Here is a 22,989-nt window from a genome sequence, read left to right as displayed (position 1 = left end):
GATAACATCTGATTAAGCATAACAGGAACTGCCTTAATTTAAAAAAAAAAAAAATCAAATTAGAAATCAAGCAGGGTGACAAATTATTCAAATACTTTCATTTGCTACTGAGGTTATAATCCTCAGACTTTCAAAAGGCTTATTTTAGCCACAAGCTACCTTGTGGAGTTAGACCGCAAATTGCAAGCTGCATGTCTGATCTTGCAATTGAGAAAGAAGTTTTTTTGCTTAAAAAGGTAAGGCGTAAGTCTTATGGTAAGTATTGACACACACAATCAGTTATGCTGCAAGGAGTGCCTCTCATAATCCAAACCTCAGGTCATTTCTGCAGCACTCAGTTTCTTTGCCATCCACATTCAAAACTATGGTTTTGTTTGTTTTTAAACCAAATTTAACACTTTGTTGCAACTAATGATATATATATACACACACACAGATATTTCAGATACATACAGGTATTTCAACACATATCTGTTCCATAAATACTTCAAAGGAAGTTTTCTTTGTTGGTTTTGTTTGAGGTTTTTTTAAGTGGTGTATTATTGTTAAAGCATACAGTTGTAAGCAGAAAAAAAGATTTCTGGAACAGAAGCAATAACCAAAATAGTATAGACAGTTTCTAAAAGTTGTGGTTTTTTGGAATGCAGTTTTTTTTTTAGCCAGTTAAAAAAGTTATATTCAGTCCCTAATTTGATCAAGTCCATCCAGATCTAAAAGGAAAACACCTGCCACTAACAGGATCCTTTTTCAAGGTGACAGTATCATCTCCTAGGTACTTTATGCCACTAGTTACACAGAGAAACCAGAAATGTGGTTCCATTTTATTTTCCTTATCAATGAAACTATATGTTCTTTCCTCATCCTTCAAAGCACTTCCTCTGAGTGAACCCAAATTTCCAGTTTTCTTTAAAAGCACTAAATGCAGATATAAATCAGGTTATTCCAGTTAGTTCCATTGTATTTTATTTGAACCTTTTTTCTGTTGCCCTATACCTCCAATGTTGATCTACACCTTTTGCATAGACAAGTATATTAATTTCAAAAGACTCTGCAGAACTCAATACTAAATTATAATGTTAACAGAGTAAACTTAGTTTAAGCTCGTTTGAGATACAAGGTACTTAAGAATATGTTATGCATCTCATTCTTCTTGAGCTGCTCAACACTTACAAGCTACATCACTATTGTAATCAAGAAATACTGTACTATAAGCAAGTAAGAAGATTAAAAGCTATACTATGGCTTTAAATTTGGGGCTATTTTTATAACTTCTTACATTGTAATACAGCTAATCAGTTGCATACCAATTTTTAGCTATGAAATTTTGTTCTGTGGCTCTCCTGTCTGCACCCCCAATACAGGTAAAATTTCAAATCCTAAGGTTATTGAAAAAATTAATATACAATCCACTCATCCTGATTTGATGGGAAGTTTCTGTAACAATTATATTAGGAAAAAAGTTTTCAAGGCATATATGATTAAGAACTGATGAGGTTATTCTTCAAAGTTTTCCAGAAAGAAAGAAACTTTGTTTTCAAAAACAAAGGCCTCTGTTTTTACTAAAGGTTTTTATTAAAAAACGTTAAGCAGAACTTAAACAGAAAGATATACTGCTGAATATGAAATCCAAAATATTTTCTAACATGTAAAAAACAGGATAAAAAAAAATAAAAGGATGATTTAAACTAAAGTTACCTTTATTTAAATAGAATTCTCTGAAGGTGGCATCCTTCATAGATCTACACCTTTGGGTCACAAGTCTTCATAAAAAACAAACGCATGACCAAGGAGTAAAACCCAAATAAACAAACAAACACTCCAACAACTATTAAAGTACGATTTATGATTTCAAACATACTCTTTGTTGGTATTACCTTGTAACTGGATATGTCAAAGAAACCAAAAAGAGAACTGCCTGAAAACAATCTTAGAAAGAACAGCTGTTTAACTGCTGCTGAAGTAGTTATCCTCGCAGATTAAGAGTCATATTCTTCACTGCTTAAGAGAGGTCCTTCTACAGTGACTCCAGAAAGAGGATTCTTGGGTAGATTTTGAAATCAGAAATTCAAACACCACCTGACAAAGAAAGCCTAGAACATGCTGTTTCTTCATTTCCAAGATGAATGTCATCAAAAGCCATCACTTTAAAGAATGTCTTTCAATGCATTAATCTTCTCTTACAAGAGAAGGAAGAATAAGCAAGAACAAACACCATTTTCACGCTAAAAGCCAAAGAAAAGTCTCAAATTCAAAAAACTGAGTTAGGATGGGCTTGTTAAAACACACATGTGCCCAAGTTAGCTTTCAAAAAAGTAAGACTCAGGTTTGCTTAGCATTGTCAGAAGTTTACATTATGTAATCATGAAGAAATGAAAAATTAACATGATACAGAAGTAGTCCAGATGAGTTGAGGACCTAGAACAACGATCTCCTCCAACACTTTCTGATGTCTTTGGGGAAGAAGCAAGACAAACCCCCACTCCTCAAGTCACAAACTATGAAGAGTTAAGTTCTTAAAGTAAGTTTAGCTAAACATGATCCCTGTATCAAAAGTAAAACATATTTTTGTTTAAAAAGAAAAAACAAGAGATTGCTCGTTTGCCTTCCTGCAATTGTGCAGAGATTAAAAAGATTGATGTTCTCTGAATTCCTTTCTATAGCTACCTTGCTACAAAAATGAGACACATGGAGAAGCCATCAGATTTAGAAAGCAATCAGTTTCAGAAAAGAACAAAGCTTCCTTTAAATTACATTACTGAATTGGTCTTAATTCCCTACAATAAAAATTCAAAACCCTCTAGAAGATACTATACAGGAAGATACGCCTAGTGAAAATCAAGTGCCAGTAGCCCAAAACATTAAAGCCTCTTTTGACTGTCCTACAGCCTTCTTGATGTACTTCAATAAAATGAGTCCACTTGCTGAATAGCATATTACTGATCTAATTTTCTGATGAAAATTCAATACCAGGTGAGAATATGTGCTGCTCAGTAGTTCAGGCCATAACGACATATGCAAACTGTCCCATCCACTCTTCTCATCTGTTTGCTTATCTTCATGTTTTTACAGCTGATCCTACAGAACTCTTCCTGCCCCTCCTGAAGGATAGCAGCAGTGAGCATTTGTAGAGTTTCTTGGTATTTTTACAACACCTTTTACATGATCATATTGCAGAGCTAGTCAATACTTATTGCAGCAAGAGCTAATCTGAAGAACTGACCTCGCAGGAACTCAAGAAATCCAGTGATGCTCAAGACAATCTCTTTCATCCGTAGAGAACAGCACTTCTCCCTCTCAGAAGACTTCAGAGAAATTTTCTTGTAGTAAGATTTGTAGTCTCATAGATGACTGTGCAACGTGTCAGTCAATTGACAAACGCTTGCATGAACTCTTACATCCAGCATCTATGATGTATTACAGTTTAGATGCTTAATCATCCACTTAGATAGTCACCTCAGCAACCATATTCTTATCTATATGCACAGTGGCCATTTCTTCCAGGAGTAAAAGAAATAGTGTCCTCTCCAAACAACTTTACAGTCTCCATACTCTGTAACTTAGCAAAATATCAGAACAGATTTTTGATGTTTGGCCCTTAAAGAAAGTGCAGAAAACGTTATCCAGAATGACCCTGTCATTTTGTTGAAATGATTAACACTGCAAAGGGAAACCTGTTTCCCCTGCCCTCCTTCCTTCTCAGCCAAACAAATAAAAAAGAGCTGCTGAACTACACAACTGGATGCATATCAGAAGTGTCCCAAGAGAGAGATTCTAGCATTCTGAGAACACGATCGGGAATCAGTAAGTTTTTACTCAGAGAATGCAGTTAACAAATTCTGTCTGGATTTAGTCATAAGACAACTTGATTTGTAACCTTGAATTTAGAGCTTTTGATGACTATTCCCACAGCCCGGTTTCCACATCCTTCCACCAATCCATGCTTTTGTGCTCTCCCAAAACTTGACACTGTTGACTTATCAAGAAGTAGAACACGAAGCTTCTTCGGTAAGATTATTTAAGACTTAAATGTTTAGGTAAGGAAAAAGACTTTGAAGCACTTCCAGCAGAAGAGCTTGATGCAGTAAGTAGACTATTTTCTACAAGGAGAACACATTTTTCATTTCTTTTCTGGTTTACTAGTTGCAATTATCCGCCTGTCCAATCTTTCAGCAGAACCTAGCAAGTTCAAACACTGAATTCAAAACAGTTGTGTACCTCACCAGATAAATACTCAAGCATTCACATTTCTAATGTCAGCATATACCCAAAGCAGTACTCTCTGCCAGAATCTGTTTTCATCCAGCAGATTTCTGTATTAATCAAATATCAGAAACAACTGCATAGGCTATATATAAGCTTGTGTACCAACATGTGACCCAAGAATGGGATCTATGAAAGATGCAAACCTTTAGAACATGTTTTCATTCACTATTTGTAGCAACGTAAGAGTTAAACCCATCTTACCTGTAATTGGAATAAGTTTCCAGTGCATTCCAACTTCTCCTATATTATTTGAGTTGGAATGTTGCCTGCGATAAACATGTTCTATAGGTGTACTAGGACAGGGACTGTAGTCTTCAAAACTACTTACACTTCCAGTGCTTGCTTCCTAAAAACAATAAAAATTTTCAGCTCAAAACTTTTTTTTTTGGTAGCTATTAAGCTTTTACATTCTGAACAGCTGACAGTAAGAACGCACCTGAGTTCACCAGCATATTGGCAATTTTGCCATCAATCAAGTCAAATTAAACTTGGAAATGTTTACATGAGGTACTTATATATTTCATTTACCTGTTTGATAACTTCTGAGACAGAGATCTTTGCTGATCTATCATTAAGTAAATAAGGCAGTCTTGAGTACATGCCTTAGGGTACAGAAGCTGGGTGGGGCAGGGAGGAAAGGAGGCAAAGAGGGGGGAAAAAATTAGGAAAACCTTCTGGTCCTTAGCCTTTTTCAAGGCTGTTGTCTGCATAGCTGACTAAAGCCATCAGATGTTGGCATTACGGAGGAACTGCCTGCAACTAGTATTAAGCTCTTGAACAATCGAACTTCATCTCACATTCCAGATGGTTGGAAGCAAAACAGCACGGAGGTTACAGGTAGGACAAATTCTTTCCTGCTCCATGACTTAGAAACTGGGCTTTGTGCAGAAGTATCAATAACAGAGATCACAGAACAACCACTCTGTAGAGTAATGTGAGCGAGCAAGCAAACAGCTGGGGCACGCTGAACCCTAAGCACAAGAGCCTTTTTCAAAGGGTGTTCTGCCAGTTACATGCTGTCATGAAAAGTATGCATGGAACACGTATACACCACTGCACCAAGAGGGCACATAAAGAGAGCTAGGCATGCGTTTAAGTGCTCAGAATTTTTCAACTCTGCTCCCGCCTGAACTAAATAAAGCCAGTTCCCCAACCATCTTTAATATCCATAGAGCGTTTAAGAACTTCCACTATGCACATTTCTTAACGCTTTCTCACTCAGACACTGCTAGAGGGACAGAAACAAGTCCATCATCTTTTCCACAGTACAAGACCGAAAGATGAGGATTGCAGGATCCTCACTTGTTCACACAAGTGAGGGGCATTTTTCTGCCCTACAAAATGCCTGCTACTATTAAGTAGGAGAGAGAATACACTTTGAAGAGGCTGGACCAACACCAATTCCCAAAACTACAGTAACAGGAGCAGTAACTACAATTAGAGCGAAAGGATGCTTGATGATTGTAAAGCAGTAAGAATCACTTTATTAACCCTGTGGTATTGTCACTAGAAAAGGTCACTAACTCACACACAGAAACAGTCAGCTGAGGTAAGCTGTTGCCATTGGGGTTTTTTTTTGTTTGTTTTTAAGATAATAGTTCAGAACCCATAAAGCATATTTAGTTTCCAAAGACAATCGACTTAGTTTTGCCAATCTGTTCTATCAAGACAAGAGAGACAGCTATCATTAAAAGGAAACAGCTCTCATTCTGCTTCTCTAGAGTAACTACTGATCACCTGTGGATAAACATTCTTACTTAAGATACCTCCAACCAACTCTAAATACCAAATACGGATTGTAATTTGACTTTTTTCACTTTCTTGCTTATGACAAGAAAGCAACAGGCCGAAAAAAAGTCTTGAAATCATACAGCCTATGACCGATATATTTATTTTTGGTTTGCATTTGGGGGGAGAAGAGGGAAAAATTCTGGGCGCATAAGCTTTGAAAGAGATTGTCTCAACTTAGATCTGGGAGGAGCCTGGTCAAAAAAAGGCTCGCTTCTGTGCCCGAGATTAATTTCATAATCATGACAAGTTGTCATATCCAAACCACCTATCAGGTCTATAAGGTTGAAGATTAAATAGTACACAATCATTAATGGCCTGCCCTGCAACTATTGCTGAGAGAGTCCACGTGGAACAGCAACTATTGCCTTATAACCTAGTTTCGGGAAGAGTAACAGCTAGGCAATAACTATGATGAGGAACTCTCAAATCTTTCCTTACTGTGTTTCAGGTTCAACAAACCTCAATACCCCAGCTAGACCAAGAATCGCCCCCGAAGGAGGAGGAAGGCAGTATGCAAGCTGTTACAGTAACACTATACCTGTTCCATGCAACAACTTCACAGATTGCTAAAAAAAACCCGCCACCATAAGCAAGGTGAGAGGCAGAATAGAGTATCTTTTTTCTACAAGAGATGGAAGACAACTGCAAAGCTTTGGTCTCACCAAACATGAAAAAACACCCTCATATACAGCACTCAGCAGCAGAATGACAGAAGTTTTGCTGCCTATTCCTGGAGCAGCTGCATACGACACTTATTGTAAAGCTAGGGAGGAAGACTGACCATGGTTGCTTTCCATCTTTCAGATATTCTTTATTACAGAAAGAGTAGACATAAAGAACCAGGAACACATATCTTAAGAGTTAAGAAAATTTCCATGTACGCTCCTACCAAACAGAAAAGCTTCTTCACAGAAAAGGTAGCGCTTATCTATGTTTTCCTATGTAAAAACATAGAATGGTTTTTTTTCAGTCTCATAATATTTATGAAAATAGTACATTCATTATCAGCATCTACCTACATGGCAGTTTCACTTACTTTTAAACGTAGCGTGTGTTCAAGGCCTACTTCATTAGCTGAAAGCCGTAGATCAACATCAACAGGGTAGGGTAAGCATGCCGCATCGGTTTCCAGTATCACTGGGCTCTGTGGGTCCTTAAAGTTAACATTTTCAGCCTGAGCAGTATTAGGAAGCTCATGATCATCTTTGTCCTGTGCTGGAATGGATTCATATTCATATTTTTGTCTCATATCCTCTTCAATTTCATCAGTGCTTAATCCTAAAGCTTGATTTACAGACCGTGCCAACGATGAATCCAAGTGTCCTGCACTAGCTAGTGTTTCTAAAAGCAGTTTAATGAGGCCATGTTTGTCAGTAACAGCAGGGTCGGATACATCTTGCTGCCTCAAGTCAGTATCATGTCCACCAAGACCAGTATTAATTGAGAAAACAGAGTGTGGCGAATCCGAGGTTCTGCCCCCTTAGAGTAGGGGGAGGAGGGGAAAAGTAATCCATTACTAAGTTTTAAAATAAAAGCAAAACCAGACCCCCCCCGCAAACACCTACCACACACCCACAGTCTCACTCTTTAGCATCAATTCATACAGTACACATATATTTGTTTTCTTAACAAAAATTTTTAAACAGGTAGATGTTGATAAAAGGGCAGTTTCTAAAGCTAAAAGTCTCCTCCAGATAAATAATTATGGTTTTTTTAGGTCACTCAGTACCACACTATTTTATGTTTTCATAGAAGTCACATGCTATGATCTATATATTTTATGGAAACCTTGTAAAATTCTCCATCACTTGTTGAGAGAAAAAAATTAGTTTGAGCAAAATATTTATTTCTCTCCATCCTATCACTGTTGCTCCAGAAGCTGATGAGTATCTTAATGCTTAACCTCACAAGTTATCTTAGACTACGTGCAATTCTAAAACTTTATGATGCCTATTTAAACTAAACGTAACTTTAGAACAAGGTTATTCTTCTACTCATCCCCTCGGATAAGTATTTTTATTCTTCTTGGAAAGAGACAGACCAAGGAACTACTTTAAGTATGTGATGAACCCCTAACTCATTTATCATATATGGAAATCTAATCATGTTTAGATACTTCAGCTCACAATATTTTAGGTAAGATTTTTTTGCAAGACAAACAAATTACTTACAGGGTTATATAAAAACACGGAACTCAGACCATAGATAGATGTTGCTGTTTTGGTACCCGTGAAGGAGTTAAGTAAAAATTTAGTTTTAAACTGATACTGTTCTGCTTACAGCCAGGTAGAAATACATTCACATATTTTACATTAACAATCAACGTAAAAAGACTCTGAAGGTTCACAGAGTTCCAGGCAGGAATCCCAAGATCTAGCATGTAGCCTACCCTCTGTTTCCTCCATCCACACATGCCAGTATCTTTTGTCCTTCTCAAAAGGGAAACCTATTCCTAAGATGAGCCACTTCATCTTCCAAAGTGATTCATGTACACATGAGAATGATTGGTGCTTGATGTAAATCTCCCTCTTCTTTGTGCCACCCTTCTCCCTAATTTTCCCCCTTCTGAAGGAGGCCTGTATCATTGCCTTGAGAAAAGGGTCAGAAAAACAGAAAGCAAAGGGGTTTTTTTGGCAGACCTTAAGTAAGTATCAGATAATATCTGTGATAATTATCTGAGGTTTGGATGTAGATAATTTCATGTTCAGAATAATTCAATCTTAATACTATTAGGTTGTTTCTTTTGTCCCACTGCACACATTACTGGCTATTTCAAAACTCATGCTCATGCTTAGAAGTTTAATTCTCCCCTTCAATCCAAATTTATTAGGTATTATATAGGGTATTGGAGCCATAAAGAATTACAGCAATGCCTAAAGTCAAACTCTGCAAAAGACATTACACTATCCAGTCTGCTTAGTACTTTATATTAGAAAGTGTTCGGATAGTTCCACAGCTAAGGAAATTCTTTGGAAGTTTGCCTTCCTTCCGAAGAGGCAGAACAAAAGCAGCTTCCATGACAAGTCCTGCTAACTTGTCTTCTACAAAAAGGCAACCGACATAAAAATAAACTACATCTCTATTGATACATCTCAGGCCAATGTTTAAATGAACTACCATGCATTAAAATATCCACAGTATGCAAAAAATATTCAATCTATAAAGAGTAAATATTAAATATGCTTTGAATTATAATGTTTAAAGAAGAATTCTAAACAAAGACTTTCTTACCTTCATACTGACAACTATTCTCTGAAGATTCACTCATTTTTAAGTATTTCCGCAGATTTTCAGACTGTTTTTCCAGCTTCCTTTTCAGACCACCTTTACTTCTAAGGTCTTCAGAATCAGAATCTCCACCTACATTTTTTTTCCTACATTGGATTAAGTTAATAAGTTCTTTGAGTCTATCGGGATCATAATCTCCAGAATGAGGCAGTTTTCGCTTGGCAGCAGTGGCTTCGTATTTTGCACGGATTCTCTTCCCGCTTTTTGCGTTGGCAAAATCAGAGTCTTCTTCTGTGGCTTCATAATCTGAGATGGGACTGAACTGTTGAAGTTTCCGATTTCCCTCCATCAATTCCTTAGCTCTAGAAACAGGTAGTTGATATGCCTCACAACCAAAAATATAGTTTTGCAAGGAGCTGTCAATATGAGATTTATTTTTTGGAGCAGAATAAAGAAATTTTTTGTCATCCAACCGTGATTCATACCGATATAACACAAATTCTCTATATTTTCCAGAGCCACTACAGCATCTTTTCAAATACTCATTTATATACTTTTCCACAACAGCATTGAAATCTGCAGTAGCGTCTTTACGAGACTGGATTAAAGCAAAATGTAGAGACTGAATAAACTTTGTGAATTCTGGAATGATTTCCTGATTTTCGTGCAACACCATGGTAGTTGAATTTTTCTGTGTTCCAAATGGAACACTTTTTTGTGCTGCCATAGGAGAAAAGGGAATTCACAATTAAAATCAAATCATAAAGCTATAAATAAATGATGACTAGTTAGCAATATTGTGTATTATACATATTTGGTGAAACACAGTTTGGAATGACTGTGGAGAAATAACCCAAAAGCCAGGAAAGGCATTTTTTTGTCAAGTAACCAGCTTTAAAGCCTACTTAAAAATCAACCTACTCATAGTCATGATGAACTGCTCATTTTCATAATTTTGTGGTAACCTGTATCCTAGATACACATATAATGTCCAATTTAAACCACTTTACTGACCCTTCTAGAAGAAGGCCACTTCAAAGGCTTACTAAGGTTTACTAAGAAGCAGCCTAACAGCTCCCTGCAAGAAACAGGGGAAGCATTACTCCTTCCCATGCAATCCCAACACATTCATTGTGCTGCTTCTAAGCTCACTGGACCCTTATAAAATGATTCAGCTTAGTAACCCAGCAGAAACCTGTACAATTTTTTCCATTCCTTTGCAAATCAACACAACTCACTAAATCGAAGAGATGCGACAGGAGCATGTGCCAAGAGCAGGATTTCCCTGTCCTGGGAAGCTGTTAGATCCTTTTACTGCATCCTTGAAACAGCAGCTCAAGGAAGCTCTAAGTTATATCCTTCTTTTATTTTATTTATTTATTCACAGTCTTCCCCCCTTCCAATCACAAACTGAAACTTTTCTCCATTCAACCCTTTAAGCACCTCTGAAGACTCAAACCAGTGATTAACCTTGTGTTTGACAGAAATTGGAGCTCACAAGTCTTTGAAATGTCACAGTAGCAAGAACTGGAGTATTTTTAAGGAACTGGCATGCACACACTTTAAATATCATTTTATATCCTATCTCCTCTTACCCAATCTATAACTGATTGAATTTTCACAATTGTTACTTAAATCAGAAAAATGCATGGGGTTTATTAAAATAAGAAATATAGAGATAAGAATCTAGGAAGCTGCCAAGACTTCGGACAAGAACTTCTTTGTAAAAGTGAAATGCCTGGAAAGAGCTATGTTTTGTCAGTATCACTTCTAACTCACAGCACACCAAAAAGGACTGCATTCTGCTGCTAGTACTAGTTACTGCAAATTGCAACTGTAAAAGATTAACTTTAAAGTCTCATCCCAAAAGCCAAGTCCTTTCAGTCATCTTTTATTATCTGGTTGTATCAATATTTTCTTTGCTCATTTACTAAGTTTTTGGTGCATATCCCAATGCAAAAAAAAATTTACAGTTACATTAAAGACTTTCAGATGTTTTGTCCTTAATGTTTTGATGGTTAAAGAAAGCCCTCAAACCTCTGAAGTGCAATGTTATTACTAATGCATAGATCTCTTGGAATACTGGTGCTCAATTCTACTAGAATATACAAACAAGACATTTGAACAAAGTTTTACTTTCTAAAATATGTACAAACCAACCTAAAATATGTAGTATGATAATTACTTTTGTGAAGAAATAATCACCTTTTGAACACCATGACCATAACCAATGCAAACTGTTATTCCTAGTTTACACTGACAGGCTGTAACACTACAAAGTCTTCAACAGAACATAAGCTACATTTAAATAAGCACGTACACAACACACTCAACAGTGAACAAACTTACTTGAGCTCATTATACCTCTAGGTTCTGGAAACAGAAACAATGCATGTAGCATGCGGGGCCGTCCAGTTTGGTGGTCTAGAACACAAGAAAATAAAATCAGTTGAGAAGGAGAAGACCACTATGCTTCAAAAGTATTCGAAAACCCAACCCCCTAAAAAAAAAAACCCAAAACCAACTCTAAACCAAAAACCCAGAGTATGCATACCGTAAGGGGACATCATTTGCCAAGGAGAAAGAAGAAAAAGAAATCCTCTGTCCAGAAGTGGTTTCACAAGAACCTGTTTTCAAGCAAAAAAAAAACCCCAAACATTTCAAACAATCAAAGACATTTGCTCACTACGAATACTCTCACTGTCTGTAAGCTAAATTCCATCATGGGTAGAGAAGTGCCCTGATACAATACTTAAGCATAGGCCAGCTAAGGAATTCCAGCGAGATCACGGATCTTGTAGTACGCATCAATTACTAGTTAGTAAAATTATTTTTAAGAACAGGAATAGTCAAATCTGTTGCACTCACAAGTTTCTCTTTCTCTAGCTTTTGAAGTAAACCCTCCAAGTGACTACCAGAACGGGACTTCTCCACGACTTCATAAAGGCTACAGTACATGCCGTTCTTCAACACTGACATGATACAAGGGTAGAAAGAGAAGGTAAGAAAAACAGAAACAAAGGTGTAATAGAGAAAACTTTTAAAAATTTTGATTTTAAAAAAATTAAGCTAGAACTATTTACCTTCTTTTGCTCCTAGGTAAGTTTCTTTATAGAACAATGCTGGTGAAATCTTTTTCTTCAATTGATCAATGCTCACAACTTTTTCAACCTCAAGCTTCTCAGGACTGGAGACGAAGGGTAGGGGGAGGGAGAAAAAAAAATAAAGACCTCTTTTCCCCCGCCCCCATAGTCCTACCCTCATTGAGCAAATAAGAACTATCAAATACATGCTCTTAAAAATCAGTTCCTTGGACTATCTCGTGAGCCAGTGGTGTTTATTCCTGCAAAAGAGTGTGTGTCACTTCAAAGGAAAAAAAACAACCAACCAAACAGAAAAATGTGACATGCTGACAGAGTTGTGTGCATGAACTAAAAGAACCTCTGGACATGCACAACTCAAGAGTCTGGTTTGACACATTTGAAGTGTCTAGTCAATGTGTATCCAAAATTCACCAGTCTCTACTAGAAAGAGTTTTAACACAGCAGTATTTTAAACTTACTCTTTAAATGGTAATACTCACAGCTTGCATGGAAGGAAAGGACGTGCTGCTGATTTCAAGGAAACGTGGCACAAAAGTTTGCCTTTATTCCAAAGCTGTCCCCTCCATAATGTATAGTTGGATTTATCTAAATTAAGATGGACAAAGAAAGATTAAGTGAAACTACTTGCTAGGTGGGACTGAAAGGAAATAACAGTAAAGAGGCTGCTGAATCTCCAAAAGCCGTTTAGGGAAAATTTCATACTAACACCAGACCAGACAATAATATGTTAAATAATAAGTTAAAAGGTAACAGAGAGGGTGTTTACAATCCTATCTTGTTCTGACCTGCTCTGAGCAGAGTAAAGGAGGTTGGTGTGTTACCTGTACCTGTCTATATAAGCATGCCCTCAATGCCAACATCTGTGGAATGTTATCCTCTTTCCTTACCTTAACTGTCAACCACTTTCATACATGTTAATATTTTGCTTGAATGAGGTTCAAAAGAAAAGCAGGTCAGAGGATCATATTATTTGAAGTGCCATTGAACAGCAGATTCAGGAACAGCAGGTAAGTTCTTACTACACTATAAGTAGAAAAGGAGGGGAAAACAAGACTTTTGATTTTGTTCAGTTCTGGTTTGTTCTGGTAAAAGAAGATACGCATTAAGGTGTCTGTTTGATCATCCAATATCAGGAAGAGATGCCGGCAATCAGTATGGTACAGGATAAAACTCAGGTATACAGTCTGCATAACTAAGCAATCATTCTGGTTAAAGACAATATGGGGAAAAAAAGTCCAAAACCTTCCACGTCTATATCGTAAAAGCAATAAATTTCAATTCATTCTTACCTGTACTTCTATCTGTGTTGAAGCTGTTTGATCTAACAAAAAGAAAAAAGACAGAATGACTAGGCTGAGACAGAAACTTCTGGCTACCAAATTTTACATTAAGGATATTTTATCAGTCTAACAAAATAGCAACGCTGATAATTCGCTCTCTAACCTCAAGCTATCACTGCTGCAGCGTCTTGTGCTATTTTAGATATCTTGATAACTATTTTTAGCACTACATAGTACAGTCCCCACATCTGGATGCCCTCCTATCAGCATAGGTATCATATTATATCTATAATCAACTACCCATTCAGATATTCTCTCCACAAGCAATAAGACAACACCAGTGAAGAGTTCAGTGGCAAAGTATACAGAATATTTTTTAGAATACCAAGCAAGATAATGCTGTGAACATTTTTATGTCTGTGAATTTCCTCAGTTAAGCAAAAAACCCCACTTTATACAGAGATTCCACCTCAGCAGAAGGCGGGCAGGTGAAAAGAGCAGCAGAACTGCTTCCTGCAGGGGCCAGCCTGCTGCATAAAACCAATTTTGTCACCTCTTGCTTTGCATTAGAAGTATTTATTATGCTAAGTCCCTGTGCCATGTCCATTCATTTCAGCACTGTTCATCTAAATCAATTCTAAGCTACTGCCAAGAGCTATGAGTTCTTCATGCTGCACGCAGTCTTTCCAAAACTCATTTCCCAGCTTACCTTGACGGGGGCAAGAATTTTGGTACTTGCGCCATTTCATCTTTGTAAGTAAACGAAACCACAGCATAAGGACAAACATGTCTTGGTCTTCGCCTTATCTCATCAAAGCCATATTCATAAAAATAGTACTAGAAAAAGAAGTGAACACAATGTTAAATGCAAGTCTGGTAAACTGTATTTTGCAAATATACTAACAATCCATGACCTTTCTTCACTGAAAAGTGTATTCTGTTTCACAGGAATAGCTTATAAAATACACTTCATGATTAATTATTTAAATAAACAAAGGGAGTTTGTTTGAAACCCATTATGCCAAACATTAACTGGTATATAAAACAAGTTCTAAGTTACTATAATAAATCACATTTATGTTCCTTTTACCAACAGCCTATTTATTCAAAAGCTAATACCTAAAATAAGGAAGCTTTTAAATGCTGTTCTCATATGTACTTATAGCACAATCAGTTAAGGTAATTTTTTCACCTTCTCCTCACTCCTTTATCAAACACTGACAGGATGGACACCACTTTAGGAGCTAATCAAGAATGAAAAAATAATTTTGCAATATTTATTTGAAAGTCACAAAATTCTAATGTTAAAGAAAAATGTTAATTAAGACAAGTTTGTAATGAGAAATGAAAACATACATCCATTTTCTAGCCATATGATTCAGTGCCCAGCTCCGGTTTACAGAAGTCAAAAGAAGTTGTAATACTGAAGAGAATGCTTTCAAGTAAGTATCCTGAAATCTATGGACTTGATGGAATAATCTGACTGCAACAGATTACTGCAGTAACAGAGATGGAACAGCTGGAGGAACAGAGATGCTTGGAACTGATTCCATTCTTTCCTCCCTCACCATCTCCAAACTTGAGAATTTGGCAAGAGAAACAAAAGAAAGAAAAAAAAAGAAAAGAAAAAGAAAAATGTTGTTCTTTCCTAGCCAACGTTTTCCCTTTTAGGAGTCTCACTTAATGCCCACTACCCAGTTCTAGTTTTACACTTCAAACTCCGCATACTATCTCCTCTCCTCCCCAGCCTACATTCCAGTCCCCATGTACATTCCCCAGCTATTTCCTATTCCACCTACATCCTAATCTGAAGGAGATCTTCTCCATCAGGTCCAGGTATATATAAGGGAAACAGGAGAGGCTGACATGTTGTTCTGTAATTTCTAATACAGGCATCTGTGGACTACTGCTACACATACACCAGACTGCAGCTTTACAGGACGTGCTCAATATTTGTTATATCGTCAGTGATTTTATCTCCATCATTTCAAAAGTTCTGTTCATAAAAAAAAAGCTCTTACATAAGAAGTTAACGCATGCTCAACTTTCCTCTACCTGAGTAAGTTCATAGGCTCGATAAGCCAACAAGGACGTTACTTTATTTGCATTCTTTGAAACATGACACTCATGCTTTGGTGTTGGATCTAATGCACTTTTTACTGTTGAGTCCATTGCTTTCATACCGATGTGGTCATAGATGCTTTTCATTTTTCCCTGTAATAAAGCAGAAGAATTGTAAGCATAAGCTTTTTCCTGAAAACTGGCAAATTGCTTCAAGTACCAAAGGAAGTAAGAGCAGGGAAATGAAAACAGGCCATTAGAAAAGCCATTTATAGAAGGACATTATTTTCATACTTCCAAAGAAAACAAGACATTTTCGCTTTTTCTAAAAATTTATTATGCTTTATTTAAGCTCAGTGTCAACATCGGATTTTAAACCTGGTAGTGTTCTAGTTTCTCTATAAGCAGGTAATTGTGTAAATGGAAGTTCAATAAGTTAGGTTAAAACCACCTTTATTTTATCAGTAAGCAATGTAATCCTTCAAGAATAAGCAAGATAAATTTACCTTTATTATTTTAAAAACAATCACATCTCCAGTTGCTCCAGCTTCTAGAGGATTAGGCTGCAATAAATCAGCATACCTGGAGATATATACACCTGAGAGGAGTATAAAAAAACCCCACATTATGGTGAACGTTAAAACATTATTAGAAGTTTAAGAAGCATTACATGGGATTAAAGCTGAAGGTATACCAAACAATAAAGATACAACATCTTTTTGAAATATGATCAGGGGAAGGTGTAAGGGCATGTTCACAGTTTGCAACTTCAAGGCAGTAGAATAAATGTTTACTTGCACCAACTGCAGCATGAAACAGGACACCAGAGCACGGACGCTAGCTCAGTTTGAAAGGCGCACACCCGCATTACTAAAAGTGTTGTGACCAAGAGGACAAGCCCTGCCCAAAGGCTATACAGATACTGCTTTCAGGTGGCTTTTTTTGAAACAGCTGAGGTCTTTCTGTACAATGTCCCATTGCACAATGTGGACATAAGCAGTGAAGGTATGATTGAGAAATAAGGCAGGAAAACACTGGCATCGTCAGCAATCTTTCATCCTACACTGTTGACAAAAATACACTGTTTTAGAATTGTGAATTGAAACTCAAATGGAAAGGTAAAATAATTTCTTGCTTTTCAACACTTCAACCATAATTTCATAGATTTGAAGGCCTGAAATACACACGATCATTTGTTGGCCTAGCCAACTATCTCAGATCAAATAACTGTAACTGAATTCAGGTACTCAGAAAAGCATCCATTTTGCTTAGGCTCCTCTCATTCCAAGTCTGTGTTTAACTGCTTTGATAAATTGCTCCAGAACCTTTACTGGCTACAAAATAAAATTTAAAAAAAAGTAAAAAATTATATGCTCATATACCTTTGTTCTTCCCCCCCTCGCATCTGTTCTGCTTTCAACGTTCATATTGGCACCTCTGTATCATGTTACTCTTACAGAGAATGACAAAGTTATTTCTTAATTTTCTATTTGAAAAGCTTTGCAAAAGGAACTTTGCATCTTGTACTTTCAAATCTCTTAACACCTTGTGACTCTTCCAAGTCTCCAATTTATCTATGCTCTTCTTGGCTTTGTGGATTCAAGAACTTTAGTTCTATCTACATCATACTAAGCTGAGCTACTATTTCCATTAGGTATTTCTGAATGCATATACATGTATACGTGTATGTACAAATACAGAGAGGCACACAGCCATAGACTGAATTAGTTCTTTGGCCTCTGAATTTTACTGGGAAGACATGGTATATTGGTTTGACTTAAGCCAAAATGAGAATTAGGTCTTCCCTTTGGGAAAAAAGTTTAAATTAACTAGTCAGAAACAGAGTTATGAAATAGTGTTCTGCTGTCAATCTACTTTGCTAAAAATACCTAGTTGTGATGTTCCTGCAATAAGTGATAGAAAAAGGACTGAAAGTTTACACAACTGCAGCACATTATCTGCCAACTCATACTGAGTAAGACCAGCACATACAATCAAAAGATAGTTACCCATGGAAGGGCTGCCGAGAATTGTTATTTTGGAGTGGCCCACCTGCAGCCCCTTCTCGCATATGCTTTGGATCTGAAGAGAACAGACATTTTTTTAAGCAAGTCTATCAGGAAAGCCAGAATATGAACAGAACAAACAGTGAGAAACAACAATTACAGAATTTTGATTGAGCCAAAAAAACCCAACCAACAACCAAGGACAACCCCCCAAAAAACCCTTACAAACAAAACCACCCAGATGTAAAACTAGTCTGAATTGCTTTATAAACTGTTAAACTGTGCAAGCGAAACACTCAGTAAGCAGTTACACAGACTCACCCGTACCTTGAAAAAAAGTCTGCCTATACCTTAAACACACTTTATGAACATTACTTGCTTTTAAACACAAAGCAGAAGTAAACCTGCCAAATGATTGAATACTTAAGAAATCCTGGCTCTGTAATAGCAGAAAAAGCACAGAAATTCCCCTTTCCATCACTTTCATCAAAAACATATGATCGAAGAAGAGACACAGAAGATAAGGTCCATTTTCTAATATTACAGGTTGCCTTCTCCTTAAGGTAACCTCTCTTGACTCAAAAAAAAACCAAACAAAGAAAAAAAAAACACCACCCCCACACCATACCCAACAAACAAAAAAGCCCCCAAACCCCACCAAAAACCAACTGCAAAGAAAACATGCGATATTCCTTTTCAATTAAAAAAAAAAAAAGAACACAAAGCCAATAAAAACCCACATGCCATCCAGAAAAATCTATCCTTTTATTTATAAAACAGAGCCTAAACCCAAGAAGATACTTTACAGAGACATGTAAATGGAGCACCTTAAATAACAGAGAGTAAAGGATTTAAGCGGTGACATAGTATCATCTCTTTCCCATCTTCCTACACTCTCCAGTGCTGAATTTTGCAAAAATAATTAAAGATTAATCAGGTGTGTCAATAAAAACACTCAGTTTAAAAAAACAAAAACTCTTAATTGAAAAAGAAGAGAAAGCATTTTATATGCAGTTTTGTTTTCTTACCTCAGGTCGATCAACCATCAGAAATGCATAGGTTTCAGAAAGCTCTTTTTCTAGGCGACCATCAAATTTCAGCTCTCTGCGTTTTTCTGTGAACTATTATTACAGAAAGTTCTTAACACATTTAGACAGATTACTGCTGTCGCATTCAAGTGTCAGTGTTTTAAGGCCCCATCTACATTAGGAGATGCAAGTGTACGCAAATAATCAAAAGACAATTTGAGTGAGACTATAGTATGCTAAAATTAAATTTCAAAACCATTATACCTGTGGGAAATATCATTGGCTTAATCTGCCCAAAGATTTCTGTGGTTGGGTTTTTTTAAGGAAGAGACACACTTCAAACAAATGTGCAGTTTTAGTGCTATCTTTGTAGCATAACTATCTAGAGGCATCCAGCTCAATGCCTTCCATATCATCTTTGAAATTCCAGAAATAAGCCTTTTTCTCTTTTTAGGAGACAGACCATTATCTCTTACATTGTGCAAGTACTTTTGCAGTTGCACCTCACTGCTACCGAGGTAGTTTTCATCCGTTACAATACTCCTTAGCTGTAACCATGAATCATAAATGTTATAGTAGCAGGAAAAAAAAAAAATGCTTCAGAGTTTACATTACAGTTTCAAGATAGTAATTACAGCAAACCAATTATATATTCTATTACTACATATGTGAAGCTTTTTGGCACTGGGACTGAAAACTTATTTCACGGTTATGAAAAAAAGCCAAGGCTGGATTTAAGAGACACCAGATAAGGTACAGCAGAAGTGCTTCAACCAAGCTGCTCCACTTACTAGTTCAAGTAATCAACTCTTTTAGTTACTTCTTCTTGGAAAACAACAAAATTACAGAGACTATGTAAACTTAGTATCAGAAAAATATTTTAATTTTAAGTTTAACAGGAAGCATCAGACCTTTCAAATAAGACACTATAACCTTTATGTATTAAAAATACATAAAAATTGAGAAACTTTTTAAAAACTAAAAATGCACAGAGACAAGTGGTGCCAAATACAATTTTTCTTTTAGTCTTTTTTGAGTATCTGGCAAGCAAGATTTTATGTCTATGCAGTAATAAACTTGCTGAAAAATAGCTGCCTACATTTTGGGGGATGTGAGTTTGCAATTAAATATCAAGCGCATAAGTAGAAAATAATCTCCAGGTCTTTGCCTCTAGACTCAGAAAAAAACATTAAGTTTCATTTGACTTGTACCTTATCCATAAAGAGAAGACACAAATATACTCACTTCCTTTTCCAACAGTTCACTATGAACTAGGCTGGCTCTCCTATAATTAAAATTGGACACTGAACTTGGTTCCAAGTAAGAGGAATGCAGAATCTTCACGACATCGTCAAATTCCCGAGAGCCTACTGGTACTGGCTGAAAGAGTGCTATAAAAGAGAAGAAATAAAATAATAAGCTCCAATACACATCTGAAAAAATTCTGAAGTTTTCCAGATCATTGACAGTTTATGCATAAAGACAAATGGTTCATGATTTAATTTAGAATACAAACCACCTAAAATATTTGAAAAAACATGGAATTTAAGTTAAAGATGCCTAGAATTACGGTATCTTAAAAAAAAAAAAAAGAAATCACATTTCTTTATGCTTTTTTAATATTACTCTTGACCAGCTTGTTCTCAGAAGCTAATATGGGAAACACTTCAAATCTGAATTTACCCTTTGAAAACGGCTGATATGTATTGCACAACAGTGTAATTAAACTTTTAGAACTTTAATTAAACTAATTAGCTTTTCTAATTAAGAACCAGGAACAAATTGTTCTAATAAAAACCTCAACAGCAGTTTCATAGCTTAGCCTCTCTTTAGAACCGTTACGGGTTTTTTTGTTTGTTTGCTTATGTTAATTAGGCTAAATATGAATTAATTCAATATTGTCTTAAGAAGTCCAATAAGCGCCTATTATTAAAAAACACACTGCCTCTGTTCATGTTTTATGATCTTACCCCTTACGGTAACTGCTTTAAAAGGAAACCACTTCATTTGTTGTTGTACAAATTCAACTTCTGGGCAAACCTCTTCCTAAGTTCACACAGTAAAGCGTTCATCTCCCCAAGCTTCTTTATTTGTATTTGGGTACTGAAAGTGACAAACTGATCAGAAGAGCAACTGAGAGCGGGCCAGCAGAGAATCTAAGTGCACGTTTTGAGAGTAATGTCTAGGAAGAGAATGCTCCTGGGGGAACTGAACTACTTCGCTATGGGAAATGTTTTTCTCCCCGAGATAACTTCCAAAACACTCACAAAAAGTGCAGTATTTTGTCGTATTTGAAAACTTCAGACAGAAAGTATTCCCAACAGATATTTCTAAGACTGCTTTTGCTCTTTTTGTAGGAGGGCCTATTTTTCTCTACCAAAATAAACCCCCAAACTACCACCACCTGAAATCGCTAGAAGTTACAATAGTTAGGAATGAACTACAATAGTACTAGTCTCACATAAAAGACAACGTACCATTATTCTAACAGCAAATTAAATTTAATTACATCTTTAGAGTGTATCTCCAACTTCATTAAATAATACGGTAGTAGATTTAGACAGTCATCTTTTCCTCATCTGCAGGAAATATTTACTGCATTAGCCTCAATATAAAACAAATGTTCTAAATGAAAACTGAACTGTTTTGTGTTATCTAGTAAAAGCTGCATTTTTACACGCACTTCATAATGTAATATCACATCCGCAAACTAAAGTAAAGCAATGATTCCAACACCAGCAACAATGAATAAGTGATTTTTTAAGAGTGGAAGTTATGAAAGTGATTAAGAAACCATTCTTATATAACATCCGTTTTAGTAACAATGCCTTCATTCTTGAAAGGCTGACAGCAATATGGGAGGAAAGATAATTGGAAGTGAATGAAATTCTCAACTTGGTATTACTAAGCTTGAATGCACTTGTACTGAAGAGAGAAACACTTATTAGTAAAGTATAAAACCAGCCTACTATAGATATACACACACTGGAAAAGCATTTCCTGTCCCACCCCGTCCCAAAACACCTCTTGGATCTGACAAGGAATTATTAAACCCTCATGTTGTAGTGCATGAGTTTTCACATATTGCCTGCTCCTCTTCTGTCTACAAGGATCATTTAAGGCAGAAGGTTACCAATGCCAGCTGCTTGCCCAAATTTCCCGTTTCCTTAACAGCGGTCACTGCACCCCACCCCTTCTCCTTCCCTCCCCCTAGAAACGCATGCTCAAACCCACCCTATTTCTTCCATCTTGAGTCCAGGCAAGTAGGAAACGCTACAGGACTAGCTAGAAAGAGTGACCCCGAACTATACACAATGTCTTGCCTACTTCCCAGATGCAAATCTATGAAGAGGCCTATTATTACATCAATTAAGATCCCGTCATTCATTCAAATATTGTCAACTACATTCCCATTTGTGTTTAAACATTTCCTGCTTTGTGGAAAGTTCTGACCCGCGAGCCGAGACGGATTTGCCCAAGAACAGCAAATCCCCCTGTTGTTCAGCTAGGGAGAACCTACATAAACTACTATACGATTCGCTCTCAACAGATTTATGGAAGAGCTCTACCTAATGCCTTAAATTATGGAATACAGCACATTAGAGATTTTTTTTAATGATTGTTGTGGTTTTTTTTCCTTTCAATTTCTTAGCAGAGAACTGAAAGCACGTTTACTACTATTGCTATTTATTATTCAGTAATATATATACTTTCTTGTACTTCACCAAATTCACACCCCAAACAAACATCCTCTAAGTTCACCAGAGATACTACTGAAGCTAGAAGGGCTGTTGCTACTTTTGTAGTAAAGACAGATCAAAACTGAAATATTTTTAAGTACTTGGGCACAGAAGTCACTTTTGAGATGTCAATTTTTCAATTTGGGAATATACAGAACATTAAAACAAGACTGATTCCACCTCATTGATCACATCAGTCCAAGAACGAGACCTTACATCTGCCTTTTAGTAGGAAAATGCTTAATAATCCAAACACTTCACGGTAAGGGAAATTCTATTCCTTTGAAGTGCACTGCCCACTCAATACAAAGTGAACAAGAACAGCAACTACACATACAATCTTGCCTTAGTTTACTTCAAGCATAGATGATTGGCTTCATGATCAGCTATTGACTGAGAAAAAAGGAACATGAATGAAATTTGTTGAATGTATACTCCTTACAGAACTAACACACTACTTATGTTTTGAAGAGTACTTATAAACACCA

At 36.5% G+C, this 22,989-nt stretch overlaps 2 protein-coding genes across 15 annotated transcripts in view; one reads left to right on the top strand and one right to left on the bottom strand.

Moving 5' to 3' along the window:
• The window catches only part of CCDC66 (coiled-coil domain containing 66), a 34,375-nt gene extending 32,702 nt beyond the window's left edge, over positions 1 to 1,673 (top strand). The window contains exon 21 of the mRNA XM_075159063.1: positions 113 to 1,673. The gene's annotated coding sequence lies outside the window, so the exon portion shown is untranslated. The remainder of the gene's footprint in view (positions 1 to 112) is intronic.
• The window catches only part of TASOR (transcription activation suppressor), a 46,800-nt gene that overhangs the window by 17,801 nt on the left and 6,010 nt on the right, over positions 1 to 22,989 (bottom strand). For 11 of the 14 annotated variants that reach the window (XR_012675039.1, XM_075159052.1, XM_075159050.1 and 8 more), the window contains 15 exons: positions 20,007 to 20,152; positions 18,762 to 18,854; positions 17,737 to 17,809; positions 16,234 to 16,325; positions 15,722 to 15,880; positions 14,376 to 14,503; positions 13,676 to 13,707; positions 12,866 to 12,971; positions 12,366 to 12,469; positions 12,151 to 12,254; positions 11,837 to 11,909; positions 11,632 to 11,706; positions 9,286 to 10,002; positions 7,091 to 7,533; positions 4,465 to 4,609 (listed from right to left, as the gene is read on the bottom strand). Coding sequence is in view for 13 of the 14 variants with exons in the window: in XM_075159052.1 (XP_075015153.1) it covers positions 4,465 to 4,609; positions 7,091 to 7,533; positions 9,286 to 10,002; positions 11,632 to 11,706; positions 11,837 to 11,909; positions 12,151 to 12,254; positions 12,366 to 12,469; positions 12,866 to 12,971; positions 13,676 to 13,707; positions 14,376 to 14,503; positions 15,722 to 15,880; positions 16,234 to 16,325; positions 17,737 to 17,809; positions 18,762 to 18,854; positions 20,007 to 20,152 (2,490 nt within the window). In the remaining variant the exon portion in view is untranslated. Of the gene's footprint in view, positions 1 to 4,464; positions 4,610 to 7,090; positions 7,534 to 9,285; positions 10,003 to 11,631; positions 11,707 to 11,836; positions 11,910 to 12,150; positions 12,255 to 12,365; positions 12,470 to 12,865; positions 12,972 to 13,675; positions 13,708 to 14,375; positions 14,504 to 15,721; positions 15,881 to 16,233; positions 16,326 to 17,736; positions 17,810 to 18,761; positions 18,855 to 20,006; positions 20,153 to 22,989 lie in introns of those variants that run through there. The other 3 variants (XM_075159054.1, XM_075159061.1, XM_075159062.1) reach the window with 3 other exon arrangements.

This window comes from Calonectris borealis, chromosome 10, assembly GCF_964195595.1.
Source record: "Calonectris borealis chromosome 10, bCalBor7.hap1.2, whole genome shotgun sequence".
NCBI classification, from domain to species: domain Eukaryota; kingdom Metazoa; phylum Chordata; class Aves; order Procellariiformes; family Procellariidae; genus Calonectris; species Calonectris borealis.
Note: the sequence above shows the minus strand (reverse complement) of the source record. Positions and strands in the feature narration are given on the sequence as shown.